This window comes from Calonectris borealis, chromosome Z (genome assembly GCF_964195595.1).
Source record: "Calonectris borealis chromosome Z, bCalBor7.hap1.2, whole genome shotgun sequence".
Lineage (NCBI taxonomy): Eukaryota > Metazoa > Chordata > Aves > Procellariiformes > Procellariidae > Calonectris > Calonectris borealis.
Genome location: NC_134352.1, coordinates 85,922,072 through 85,936,831, shown reverse-complemented (window position 1 = coordinate 85,936,831; position 14,760 = coordinate 85,922,072). Strand labels below are relative to the sequence as shown.

Sequence of the window (14,760 nt, the reverse complement as noted above, 5' to 3'; positions counted from 1 at the left end):
TTGCTCATCATAGAAAAGTCTGAGCAAGCCCGGGGCACGTAAACTGGAGAGGACTTAAGGAAGGCATCAGGCTGCTCAGGACCTTGTCCACCTGAGTTGTGAACACCTGCGAGAACACAGACTGCACAGCCTCCGAGAGCAACCTGCTCCAGGGCTTAACCACTCCCACAGTCAACATTTGTGTCCTTCTACCTAGCTGGAATATCCTTGTTGCTGCTTGTGACCACTGCCTCTTGCCCTTTAGCTGTGAGCCTGAGAAGAGTCTGGCTCTGTCTTCTCCCCACTAGGTAGATAAAGACAGCAGTTAGCCCCCCTTTAGTCTTCCCGTCTGCAGGCTGAACAAGCTTAGTCCCCTCAGCGCTCACCGGATCATCGTATGCCTCTGCCTCCTGACCTGTTCTAATGGCACTCCACGGGACTTCAGTTTATCAGTACAAAGTATCCCACAGTGGGGGTCCCAAGAATGGAAACAGTACTCCAGATGTGGCCTCAGAAGTGCTGCATGAAGGGGAATAACCACTTCCCTCAGTCTGATGGCTACATGTGTGCCAATGCAGTCCTGTATGCTGTGCACCTTCATCAAAATATGCCTTACCATCCAGCCTAACAGAAAAAATGTGAAATAGAAGAACAAGACACTTAGGTAGGTTATACAGTATCTTCCAGAGGAGATTAGGAATGTATTATGAAGCCAAAATAACAGTACAAAACAAACCAAAAAAGCTAACCAATGAACCAATAACGCACACATGCCAGAAACGAGGCAGCGTGCTGCCGAGGCAGGGAGCAGACCATCTTCAGTTCTTCCAGTCCTATTTTCTGAGATCCTCTGATCACTGCATCAAAGCAGTGTCAGAAAACCTTTATTTCTGGACGATATTTTTCTTGTCCTAAAATACGAGGATTTCTGATATTTTTCACCTGAATGGACTAATGGTTTACCCAGAAATATGAAAAACTCAGAACTGCTTTCCAATGAGCTGAACTCTGTTACCTTTCCTGTCCAGCTGTGTCCCAAAGCTGGAGATGTACCTTGAAGGCTTTTCCTGGCGATCCATTTGGTCCTCTGCTGTTGTATACCTAACGAGAGAGTCAAATCAGTACAGCTGTACAGCTCACACTGAAATCCATCGTGTGGGTCACAGACTGTTATATTTTGTGCAAGCAATAACTAAGGAGTAAAAGTTCAGTCCTTCAGTAAAAGCTGACTCTTACCTCCAAAAGCCACTTCAGAGGGCTGCTTATAATAATATTTAAAAACCCAGGAGCCACATGAAACGTCTATGAAAGCTGCACTTTGTCGTGGTTTAACCTGGCAGGCAGCCAAATACCACGCAGCCGCTCACTCACTCCCCCCGCCCCCCCAATGGGACGGGGAGAGAATCGGAAGGGTAAGAGTGAGAAAAACTCGTGGGTTGAGATAAAGACAGTTTAATAGAACAGAAAAGGGAGAATAATGATAATAAATAATGATAGAATATACAAAATGAGTGATGCACAATGCAATTGCTCACCACCCGCGCTGACCGATAACCAAGTAGCGATCGGTACTTCCTGGATCACGCCTACCCTTCATATACTGAGCATGACGTCACATGGTATGGAATACCCCATTGGCCAGCTGGGCTGGCTGTCCTGATTATGTTCCCTCCCATCTTGTGTACCTAGCTCAGTCAGTAGGCACGGGAGCTGTCCTTGGACTAGGAGGGCACTTAGCAACAACTGAAAACATCAGTGTGTTATCAACATTCTCCTTGTACTAAATCCAAAACACAGCACTAGGAAGAAATTTAACCCTATCCCTGCCGAAACCAGGACACACTTTAAAGATAATTTGGTCATATTTAGTACTTCAAATTAGATACCAATTCTTTAAAACTTGGCATAGCACTGTGCTGAGCAAGCTGTCTGTGTTCTGTTTCATTGCTGTTCTTACAAAATTTACAGCTGGCTGACAGGATTAACCACTATTATAAAAAGCTATTTTTTCTTCATTAACTTCTGTTGGACATTAATGACTTCCTTACTAACTGCAACTGCAAACTCATAGCGCTTAAAGAAATCATTGTGACCTTTCGCTGGGGCTCAATTCTCTATTAAATATAATATGGACTTTATGGACATGTCTGTATCCAGAGACTGCACTGACCTTACCCGGGGAAGCGGAACACTTCCTCCCTGGGCTGTAAAATACAGTTCAGTTCTCCTGCACAACCAAGTTAATATTAATTGGGGGTTGGACTAGATGACCTCTGGAGGTCCACTCCAGCCTAGAGTATTCTGTGATTCTGTGGACTTATCTAAACTGCTGTCATTTCAACAGGTAGCTTCTGACTGCAACGTGCCTTTCTTTCCTTTGTGGCAGGTGCCTGATCTGAAAACCAGAAAAGAATCGACCGATCAACCGCCCCATGTTTGTGAATTAAACTGGTTTGCTGGAGCATGTTCCTGTAACATTTAGCATGATAAACAAGGAATCTCACAGGGTCATTTTTTAATTTGACTTTTACACAACAGAAAAACATATTTCACCTTTTGGATCTCTTTCTTAGAAGACAATTCAAGATATTTCAAAGCTGGTAATTTCATGCAAGATGTAGCTTCTCCCACACTTACAAACTATCTTACCCCAAAATGTAATGGAAAGTTACGGAAGAAATCTGTCTGCAGCCTTTAGCAGAAAAGTTCACCTTCTGGAAAGAATCCAGCACCCATGTTCAAAACACGTTAATGTGCGTCTGACCAGCCAGGGAAAGAGTATTCTGGCAATTTGCATGTTCAGGCATTTCCTTGCAATAAAACTGTGTTTTTAATAGTTTACTCTTATTACATCAGTGCAATCCCACAGTGCAGAGAAGCAGCCAGGCTCCACTCCCACCTGAGCATCACGTTTAACCGGCCTGAACTTGCATAGCCCTGATGATGAGAAACTTAAGACAGAATCCAGATCCCCTGTTCTTTTATTCAGGGTACCCCCGAAGCCCCATCCTCCAGGCAGAGCCTGCATGCCCCTGTCACCATGACAAAACTGAACTCGGCACAGCAGCCACAAATAGTGGCAGTCACGAAAAGGTTCCCAGGGAAGATTAATGTGAATGGGGGAGTGATGCCCATCTTTTCACGGTATTCTAGTGAAATAATAGGAGCTTAAAACGTTAAGTTAAAAAGAATCAAATTTAAAGAGGTCTCCATCTTTCAACTGGGCAATTATTTACATTTCTTTTTATTAAGGAAATGACTAAAATAATTGCCCAGGGTCTAATATCTTGTATTTATTATGGTTTTACTGTTCAAGCAAGCTAGAAGGACTCCTATTAGAAAGCTGAATTTGTCCCCTATATTTAGCCTGTATCAGTTGTCAGGATCTATAAGCAGGGACATCAGTCACATTCAATTAAAACAAAGCGAGTGTGCTTTTATATCCAAGCATCTGAATGACACTACAGAAGACTCATCTTCTATTTAACATCAAGAAACTAAAGCACGGCAGAGCAGGCTCGCACACCTTGCATTAAGAAGCACATCGATCCTAACCTACGAGGCCTCCTGATCACAGGCTCGGTACGCTCAGCCTCCAGCCTTGCTGCTGGCAGCGACTCAGAGGAGCGGCGTGGTCCGGGTGGTGGAACTGCTTCTTGGCCTTCACTCGTTTACTGTGTGACCTGGAAGTAAGCCGAAACTTCCGTGCTTCTGTAAGTTTCCATCTTTTCTATTTACATTATGAGTTTGGGGGCCAGAGTTATTTCCAGTCATAAACACACCTCATTCACTAGCACTATGGAAACCTGCTCTTGGAAAGATCCTTTTATACCAATGTGCAATAAAGCACTTTACAATCCAACACCAGGATCAGGATAATGGCATCTTTCCCCTTTATGCAGTTCCTAATTATGACTTGCTTAAGCCAAAAACTAGACCAGGAAAAGCATTATCAACATATGCTATACCCACAGTAAGAGAGGCAGTACACACTATATCTAATTTGTTCTCAGAAGAAATGAATAAAGAAAAAAGAAGGTGGTATCATTCGTGTGAGACAACTTACCACTCGTTTTTCCCGAAAATCTATCCCTACTGTTGTGATGAATTTTGGATTAAATTTGTTATCGGTGTATCTGTACAGGAATGTTGTTTTTCCAACCCCAGAGTCTCCAAGGGCCAGGAGTTTGATCAGATAATCATAGTCTCCATCAGTCATAGTGCTAATTTTTAGGAACCTATGTAAAGAGAAGAAAGAAATTGATTTAATGATAGCAAAACCCCCTTCCTGTTTGTTTTTCCTCATTTCTATTTTTGTTCATTGAAATGCTACTGCCTGTGCTGAGGGTTGAAAGTTATGTTTGTGTATTTTGAAAAACGCTAACGCAAAGCAGCAGTGAAACTCTCAATTTCAGTTCAGGTGCCAGGAGATAATACAACTTACACTTTCTATTTTCTAAATAAATAAAATTGAAGCTTAGAATGATAGAGTTTGGGACAAAAAGATTATTTTTGTTCTGAGGATAATAATAAGACCTATAATAACATAGGTATGAAACCTAGGGCTAAATCCTTCTGCTCAAAGTATTTTATTATGAGTTTGAAGAAAAAGGGTAGTGCAGAAACAGGCGTGAAAAGGAAACTCGGACATGGCAAGGACCATTCCAGGGCTCAAGCACTAACCAGTATTAAATGACATTATCAGGGCTATGTATTTTTATCTTGAAAGAAATATTCCCCCCCCCCAAGAGAACTAATTCAAAAAAGCAGAGTAAGCAATTATCCCAGGACCGCTGTTAATAAAAGGAGAGAGCTCAAATGCTCTAATTTACTCTAGTATAACCAGATGAACCCACAGCTGCCTTGTTCTGCGAAGCACACAACCAAAACCACCCCCTCATCAAACGCTGCAGATACTAATTGGAGTGAAGAAGAAAGAAAAGCAGATGGCAAGCCCACCGCCTGGGTTCAGCTCCGTGCCTCGGTTAAGCTGCTGCTGTGAGGGCAAGCGGGGGCATCTCCCGCAGCCCAGGGAGCCACCTGAGAGTGGCCGACGTCCGGAGAGAGCCACAAGCAGCTTACACCCCTCGACAGCAGTTGCAGGCTCTTTTCTGTAGGTAGCAGTGAACAAGAGCAGCAAAGCCTACCTCATTAAGCACTTTTAAAACAAATATACACGTCAGAAAGTAACACAAATTTGCAGAAAGAAGAAAATATTTATACTATTTGCCCGGGCTGCCTCACAGCCCAGGCAGAGGTCCCGGAGCAAAGTGCATGCCACCGAAATTATTTCTGTGGGGTTTTCATAGCCCCACAAAACAGTTCCTGGCTTTTCCCAATCTGCTGAGTCAAGTGACACAACATATCTGGGCGGGAAAGCCAGATACAAAGGAGGGACAGCTTTTCAGCATTTTCTTCTACTTTGGTCTGTTCCCGGTTGGCCAATGCAACCGAGTGCCTGTGTTCAGAGTCACCTGGGCTCCCACCAACAGGAACGCTCATCCTCCCTCTGAAGCAGGCCACACCGTCGGCCAGCACAACCTCCTGCAAGAACCACGCCACGGACACCCAGCTTGAGCAGAGCACCTTCATAAAATTACTTCCCAGCCTGGCCAAGCCTTCAGCCAGAGGAGGAGCACCCTTTCTCCAACCAGACTGCTTCCCCAGCAGGTTTTTTATTATTTCAAGTTCAAGGGGAGTGTCGTATTACCCTAAACCTAAAGCTCCCATTACTGTATTTACTTTGTCAGTATTCGCTATGAAGCTCTACAGGAGAAGGAAAGGGGACCTATGTAAGAAAGAGACCTACAAAGTACTTATTCACATGTATGAAATGCCCTGATGATGAGAAAACTGGAATCATAAGAAACACCACCTAGTTTACATCCTCTCTTACCTTGTACTCAACATTATTTAAGCCTTCTCTTTTCTCCAACATCTTGTTAATCCTTAGCATGGATGAACAGCCATTCCATTCGGATCTCTATGCTGAGACTAATTACTGTGGTATTACAGCAGGAGACCCTGGGCGATATCCCATTCATAAAAACTACTGCTTGTTTCAGTACAAGACCTTAATTTCCATCAGAATAAAACCTACCTTTCTGAGCATTTAAATTAGCAAGCACTGACCTGCTTTGACTAAAACAGCGAACTAAGCCCGTTTTGATTATCCTGCATTTCAACAGCTTTAAGGATAAGAAAGCTGGCTGTGTACTGAGCAGTTTCATTGTATGAGATTTATACCTTTGACAGATACAGAGCCACCCAGAGAGGCAGGACAAGCTTGTGAGAAATTCATCTTCTGATGATAAAGGTTTAACGAACCTAGAGAAAAATGCCCCTGCTCTGACAGCGCTGCTCTGCCTTGCACTGCCTTTGGTCTGCACTGGGCTGGGGAAGGCCACAGCACCAACACAGCAACTTCACAGAAATTAATTCAAGGCCTTTAATCCTTTCCAGAATATCCCAACTTTACCACAAGGCTCCACTGAGCAAGAGTAATTTCTCCTCCAAAGTTTGAGGATTATCAAAATCAAAGTATTTCTGATCAATGCAGTAACTGTTCTTTAGGCATTTCATTCAACAAATCAGAAAAAGAAAGATATCTTGGGAGACGATTCTCCCCCAGATGCTTGACTGGTAATACAAAGTATTAACTTGGGATTAGACACTACTCCGAAATATGCATGTTCTCTGGGAGCTGAAGTTCAGCATCTCCTTGCTACGCAAATGTGCAAAGCAGAATATTCAGAATTACCAGACCTGTAAACATTGAGCAAAATATACATCAGACTAGGACGATTAAAAACCTATTTTTGTAAATCCGTCACGAGAAGGCAGCTGGCACTCCTATTCCCAGCACTGGCTGCTTTTCCAGAAATTCCTGCCCGTTAGCACCAGGGACTGCACAGGCGCAGCAGCCTCTCCCAGCCCGACGCTAGCCAAGGCGGTCACCCCTGCCACCAGGGCAGGGAGGCAGCCTGGGAACCGGTGTCTTTTGGCAAGGTTACTCTGACTTCGCTCTCCTCATTCTCTGTACCGCCTAGGAAAGTAAAATAGCAACTGGTTGGACAAAGGCTTTTTATTCCTTCAGATTTTAACCTGAAGCCACCAAAGAGTTTTCCTCTCCTTGACCAGCTATGTGATGGAGACGGGAGGAGCATGCTTGACAAAAACGTGGGTGCAGGGAGAGCTTCACAGCCCAGACTGATCCACTGCCATCATGCTGCCATTACTGTTTTACCACTTCCAAAATGCTGTGGTACAGCAAACTAAGTTCTTGTTCCACAGGAAATTTGAGCATTAAGATTTGAATTTCATTTAGAAGGAAAGAGTTAAAATTACTACTGATTACTAATAATTACTATTAGATAAACATCTAAGCGTGCTTTTAAACATGTCTATAATTAACTGGATTTGAAAATTCTGCATGTTTCATTTTGTTTCACGACAAATGTTAATTTAAACAGTACATATAACTGAAGTATAAAAATCATACACCATATCTGAAACAAAGCAAGGTTCTTCAGCAGAGGAGGTCTGGGGTTCTTAAAGAAAAGAGACTTTATTTCAAGAGAATTTCTTCTAGCAAAAATCTGAAAAACACTTCAGAATTTTCTATTAAGAGGTTATTAACAAGGCATTTTAATGAAAAATACACTTTATTCAACTCTAATTTTAAATGGCTCAATATATTGAGCTACTGAAAAGAAACACCCCTGGGCTGTAACACAAAAGTCTTACATTGCTAGAACAAAGCAACTCAATTCACCATTTTCCATGACGACATTCAAAAAACACCCCTGTGCCTGGAACCTTAACTTTCAAGTCCTCACCATTCTGAGAGCATCTAAACGGACTGGAAGTTGTAATACCATGACTCATTTTGCCATGACCGTGTCTCCACCACAGACCACCTGCAGTCAGAGCAGCCAGAACCAGGAAGGTCTCCCCCACTGTCTGTCCCGCAGGGCTCAGTCAACCTGCAAGCACCCACACAGACCAAAACCAACTTTCCACTCAACTAATGCAATCTCACCCTCCAATTCTGAAGCCCGTGCTGTCTCTCTAATACCATGTTACCAATTAAGCTTTACAAAAACCCAAACAGGCCTCCCAACCGTCCCTCTCAACCCTCTTTGCCAACATGGCCAACAGCCAGAGGATGATAAACATGACGCTTTGATGCTGTTCTTCCAGGCTGTGCATCTAGACTGAGCCTGATTTAAAAAACACTCTTCTGCTTTCTTGGCAGACAAGATTCCCATCTAGACCAGAAGCAGCATCTTGTTTCTTGATTGATTATTTTGTTCCATCCCTATTTAATGTTCTCTAACTACAGTGTGAGAGATCATTTAAAAGCTGGCACTTGTCAGCAGATACTCCAGAGAACGTTTTCTCGATAGAGAGATATGGTTTCACATAAACCAACCAAACCTTAAGACATTCAGTTATAGCCTACAGGGAGAGGAAAATCTACTCCTCGGGCACCGTGCCTTTGCTCTGCTGCTCTGTACCCAAGGCACAGAGGAAACGCAGCGGCACATCCCACCGCACCCGGCTTGGTGCGCCCAGAGGAGCCTCCCCAACACAGCACCTCCAAAGGCGGGACTGTGGAAGCAGGAGGGCTCCAGCCCTTCGCACATCCATCAATAGCCCCTCCACCTGGAGGAGCAGCCTCGGCACGAGTCAGCAGCTCCCTCTGAAGTGACGCCGAACTCTGCTCCATAAGACCCACCCCACCCCCAACGGAAAGGGATGCGGAGGAGAAAAGTTGTAAGTCCGGTTTTCTTCTTCCATTCGTTCCTTAAAAAATGGGAGAAAGGCAATTCATTGAAATCCAAATTGCTTTTGAAAAAAATTACTTTTGGCTGGGAACAAACTCTGCAGAAAAATGGTTTCAATTCAGAAACTCATTTTCATCTCAAGATGTTTATATGTATAGTAAAAACAAATTAAGCAGGCTAAAATTCTGATGATCCTAACCTAAAAACGCTGCCTGTTAGTGATACTCTTAGCCTCTCAGAATTGGAAAAGACTGAAAAGTTTTAAAACTTCTAAATTTCAAGCTTTGCAGATTTTTAAATTTTAAAAGACTTTCCTAATCAAATAAGACTAGATTTTCTGCTAACACATTTTCTCATTAATGGAGAGAGTTGTTGAAAGGAGTTCAACAGTTACATAAGTAGTTAATGGGAATATCATCAAGGAAAAGTTACGAGCACAATGAGAGACAAGTCCGTTCAGAAAATAAGATTTTATTTCCCTTTACACACTACTAGTTAAAAGTCGAACAAACAAAAATGTTGTATAAATAGCATTAACTCTAGAAAGTGCAGGATATAAAATTGCAGCGCACATATTGTACTAGCAGCTGGTCAGCAATAGATTCATTCCCTCTGCAGCAAAATAAATCAGCAACACTACTATTCATCCAAGCTTTTTTTTTTAAATGTAAAAACAATAACAAAAAAACCCAGCGCTGTCCTGAGGGCCAACTCACGGATGACTGTATCGAAGGCACAACACACATACACAGTCACCTTACTCAAACCAGCACAGCCTGAGCCGACCGGGGGAAAGCTTCACGAGCAAGCTCTACGCTCCCTGCCGCAGTTGGCGTTGGGAGACCTGCTGCTCCTCTTTGATTCTGCTGCAGTGAGGCCAGAGTCCCGACTTCTCCAGCACCATTAAACCTTCACCACTTCCCCTTTTTTTGACAGCCTCTGGCACCTAGAAGTGTCATCAGCTGATACAAATTTGACACTCAAATAAAACGTAAGAGCCCAGCAACAGCCTAATAGACCCAATAGCATCAAAAAACTACAAACCGACCCCATTCAACTTTCTTTGGTGCATGGCACGAACCAGCATGCCCCAGGCCATGGGATGACATGCCTAAGCACAGGCAAAGGTACTGGACTGCATGAAGATGACCTGCAGGATCCCCCAGAATGATTCTGGCACCATCCTTTCACTCCGGAGATCCCGCTCCTGGATCTCTTCAGGGTCAGCAATTAGATGCAGGTGACACGGGCACTTACCACCAACATGTGGCATGCAGAGAGATGACCCCAATGCCAACACATCGTTTAAAAATACTTTGCAAAGGGCCTGAGAGACAGGTGGGCATTGACCAAGTTTAGCATGGTACCACCAAGATATGCCTTCTCATCCCCAAGCACTCCATAGACGTACCATTAACCCTCTGATTAACAAAGAGCTGCATGGAGACTTCCAAAAGAGCAGAGAGCTAGGCAAAGCTGATCTGTGGGAGGACAGGCTGCCTGCTAGGTTTCCTGTTAGAGTCACTTCTAGGAGATGAAAAACACTGACAGCAGCAGGTTCCTGCTGGAAATCCGAGTGACTACGTAAAGAGAGTTTTGAAATGCATTACTTCTAGCTCTGTCTATCCTCCTAAAGAAGTCATATAGGCTGTAGCAGAAAGACATCCCAAGATCGACCTGGACGTGGCTGGTCTTTGCGGTTCTTTAGCTACATCCTTGGAACAGAAATGCAAAGCTCTGCAACACAAACAGAAAGCTGCCCCTGGTCTTCTGCAGGAACACCAGAAAACTACCCTTTCTTTCATCCTTGAGATTCTGACTGGTATTAACTCTATCCCAGCCACAACCAGTACAGTGAAGAACTAAACTCTAATCCCCTGTCGCCCTCAAAAATCCCACAACCTGCTACTCTCCTGCTGTGGGACAATGTCTCTCGCCGACGGAGCACCCAAGAGAGAACCCCACGCCGATCAGATTATTAACATCAAACTCGTGAACACAGCCGCATTAGACACCTTTTCCCTACCAGAGAGAACATATAGAAACGTCTGCAATGCAAAGTGGAACAGACAGAGAATTACATTTAAGAGTGCATTATCAGAAGGTAGCCTCACAAGTCCTTCCCGAGTGGGAGAAAGAGACAGGATGTAGGAAAGATAAGAGAAAACTCCGTCTAGTCATCCCAGCATCGCGCTATAATTTGTCTGCAATCATCTGCCAAAAAAGCAGAGCCTCACAGCTGCCAAGTAAATGGCCCGCAATGAGCCATTTTTTCCCCTCAAAAATCAAACAACTCACTGGAGCTATGCTGAGATGAAATTAAAGCTGGCTTCTCTGCTCAAAATCAGGCATACACAATGATTTCCATATAGGAGCTGTGAGCAACAATACGTAACAAATGCAGCATTAGTATGAAAGAAATGATCTTTCCTCATTTTCTTCCTTAGAGTGGAAACCCTCGGAGGACCAGACGGACGCTTTCTGGCACGGATGCCTCGCAGCATTTGAGCGCAGACAGCTTCGGGCTTCAGTATGTAAAAGACTCTTGGCAAGCCACAGCCACATACTATTCTCTTTTAGTAAGCCAGGATACCCTTTTTAATAGAGAAAGAAATATGTACAGGACATACTGCATTTTAGAAGTTCTTCTTTAAATATACGGACTTTCAGCTTTCACCCATTTGAGCAGAAGGCTGAACGTAACTCCACAGGTAAGAAGGTGAGTTCGTTACCACACTCCTCACTGCTACGTGTGCCCTGCGAAGAAGCCATCAGGACTTCCACTTTAAATTCCCCTTCAACTCATGAGAAGCCCACAGTAAGCATTCACACAAGCAAAACCAGTAAAATCTCCAAATGCTGCTTTCTAAATAGATGGGTAAACACCAGACATTTCCTAAGCTAGAACTCATTCACATCGCCGCACATCCCCCAGGTATTATTCAGAATAAACCAAGCAGCACGCTCTCAGCTACCCACGTCCATCCATATTTTCTATTCACATACCCACACCTTCTGGGGTCCTTTTCTCACACGGTGTGCTCTGCTACCCCAAGTCGTACTTAAACAGGGAAGAGCAGTGCTGAAGCCCTTCCCTTCCTGCCAATGTGGTGTTGCTGCCCAAAAACTCTCTCGCTACGTATACACACAGCAAATACATATTTACATTTGTGTGGGCAAGGGAGAAGAGTGACTAATTCAGTCATTTTCAGTACTAATCAATATGAAAAATACATGCAATACAAAAAAGAAAAAAAGGCAGAGACAAGGACCGCGCCCAACGGTTACCAGAAGCTGTTATCACGACACTTCCCCGGTGCTTTTTTCCTCTAGGCCAAAAACATAGCATGAGGTGAGTTATAACACAAACGACCATACATTTTCCTCTGTTTCACCATTTCAGAAACCTGCTTGGTAAGTATAGGAATTAGTTCTGGGTTGACTATGCCACAGTAGGTCTGTATTTAGCACATAATCCAGTCTATCACAGTCGATTGACTACACAAATATAACTGTGCTACTGACCAGAAAATGATAATTTACAAAATACCTGCAAAATACACAATGGATTTTTCAAAAGGCAGCAGAATCCTGCTGCTGTAAAACAGATGGCAAATACTCTAACCTTTCATTCATACTTGAAAAAGGAAATCAAGCACAGTCATTAATAGCATTTACAGGAATGTATTTAAGAAGGAAGAAAGCCAGTACGAGGAAGTTTCAGTGCCTCACTGAAAAAAAAAATCTCATAAAACACATATAAATCATGTAACTACCTTTGAGGGAGTCCAGAAGTTGTACAAGGATTGGATGTGCCCAGGGAAGTACCCCTAGTTAAATGGGAGAGAAGGGGGGTATCGGGACTGCCATCACAAGTGCAGGGTCACTCCCCACCCGACTGACACAGCCCAGCATGCCGCAGATTCCAGGAGAGACGCTGAGTAGCTCCATGCTGACTTGCTGTTCAAACCCTCCAAGTCTCTCCTGCTCTTTTGAAGGCAAGCGAAAGCTACCATTCATTATGTTATACTTATCTGTCTGTATGTCAGGGAAAAAAAATAAATTCTATGAAAATTTATGAGCTAATATAGTTATCTGAAAGACATGAAGTGGGCTAGGCTTCCCTTTTAACTGCAGAAGCATGGTTATCATTATCATACTTCATCTCTCCCTGACCTTATCAAATTCATGTTTTGAATCCAAAACTCATCATAGATCTTTTGTAAAGCTCCTTTGACAAAGCCCAGCCTTTGCCACCAAGCACGTGACTGTTACACTGTTTTTCTCCAGATCTCTATTTAAATTTAGGAACCCTGATATGCTGATGAAGACTCCAAACTGGATGATTACATCTGAACGACCGGAGCGCTTGCCAGCTACTCATGTTTTTTATAACACTACCCTTCTTCCTGCATACATGAATCAATATGTGCAATGAACAGTTATCAACAAAGAGCAAGCGGGTGGGGGGAGGAAAGTCAACTCCACAGCTTAGAAAGCCTGTCCCAATAGTTGGGGCCGTCCTCCGACCGTATGGAACAACATCGCTCCACTAACCAGTTATGCTGGTTTACAGTTAGTCAGCCCAACGGCTGGCCAACACAGCTCAATTTTGTTACCGTGGATCCTTTCTAATCTCCTTCCAAAAATATTTTCAAAAGCACTGGGGAACACAGGGCTGACCACGATCAGCCAGGGGCCATCGTTAGTCCTCTAACTGATCCCTAAATCAACCCAAACCTGTCTTTTGGAGCATCTTCATAGTAAAGTATCTAATGGAAAGTCTGAATCAAGATTAAGACTAGGAGAATTTCTATTTTGTGCTGCCTACAGATAATGGGCTGTATGTGTAGTAAAAAAAAAAAACCAAAAGGAAACCCAGCCATATCAGTTTGGGAATGGACAGAAAGCAGCGAGCTGAGCCTACTGCTGGCTATAGCACCCGTTACAGCTCTGAAACGCCGCGGCCGCCGTTCCTGTATGGCGTTCCTTCTACCAGCTATCCTCTTCCTAAAAAAAAGCAGCTTCCTTCAACTTCATTCATGTGCATCACTGTGCAAGTGGCCTGTACTTCCCTGCCTGCCTGAGGTTAGCAGGAACAAAACTGAGTGCACAACGTTGTCCGAAAGGAATCGCCTGATCGAGGCTGCCCTGTTATGGATACCCGCTAGAGACACTGCCTACCTGACTTGGAAATGCAATGCTCCCAGTCGCTACCAGCCTCCTCCGGAATGGGAGGACAGCCACCAAGGGGAAGGTGCTTCTGCTGGGCTTAAACTGCAGCCAGGGAGATCTCAGTCCCACCTCACAAAGGAGTACATCGTTTCAGTGAATAAAAGGCAAAGCTGCTATTGCAGTAGTTTAAGCTATTGGCTGGCTGTACCCTTGACAGGTCCGTATTTCTATACATCGCTGCTTTTCCCAAAATCTTTGAGCTAGGTTTTCAGTTCCTTTAATACCAAACCTCCATTAGGGTGGCAAACTCACCTAGCCGTATACCAGGCCTGTGCAGGGACTTACCTAGAAACAAGGAGGCTTTTCTGTGGCTGAAGTGCAGCTTTACACGGCTCTCTTGAACCCTAAAGGGCCAGAGACCAGCCCTGCCATTTGCACACTCAGTTCACACCTGATCCCAGGAATGGTCTACAGGTACATTTGATTGCACTTCATCAAAAGCCCTTCTGCAATCCTCAAAGCAGCTTCCCTTTTGCTGTCAGACAGGTAAAGCAGATTTTTGGCATAACTGAAAATTAATGCCGTTTGTTCCATATTGCTTAGGACAGGCTTGGAAAGCTCTAAAACTTGGAGTGTCCCTTTAAACAATCTCTGCAATAATCATTAGCCACAATAGCAGCTACACCTCCCTCCATACAGTAAGGCAGATTTCCACTCCCTGTACCATTCTGTTTAAATAAAAATGTACAACAATGGTCAAAACGGTCTGGCTTGTCAAATAATCTGATCCCATTTATCGTGGCTCTTTAAGGACTGC

The 14,760-nt window shown here is 43.8% G+C and overlaps 1 protein-coding gene across 2 annotated transcripts in view; it reads right to left on the bottom strand.

Moving 5' to 3' along the window:
• The window catches only part of LOC142075209 (ras-related protein Rab-27B), a 44,109-nt gene that overhangs the window by 6,234 nt on the left and 23,115 nt on the right, over positions 1–14,760 (bottom strand). For both annotated transcript variants that reach the window (XM_075136280.1, XM_075136279.1), the window contains exons 2-3: positions 4,046–4,217; positions 995–1,080 (exon numbers count right to left, since the gene is read on the bottom strand). In XM_075136280.1, coding sequence (XP_074992381.1) covers positions 995–1,080; positions 4,046–4,198 — 239 coding nt within the window. In that variant the 5' untranslated portion in view covers positions 4,199–4,217. The remainder of the gene's footprint in view (positions 1–994; positions 1,081–4,045; positions 4,218–14,760) is intronic.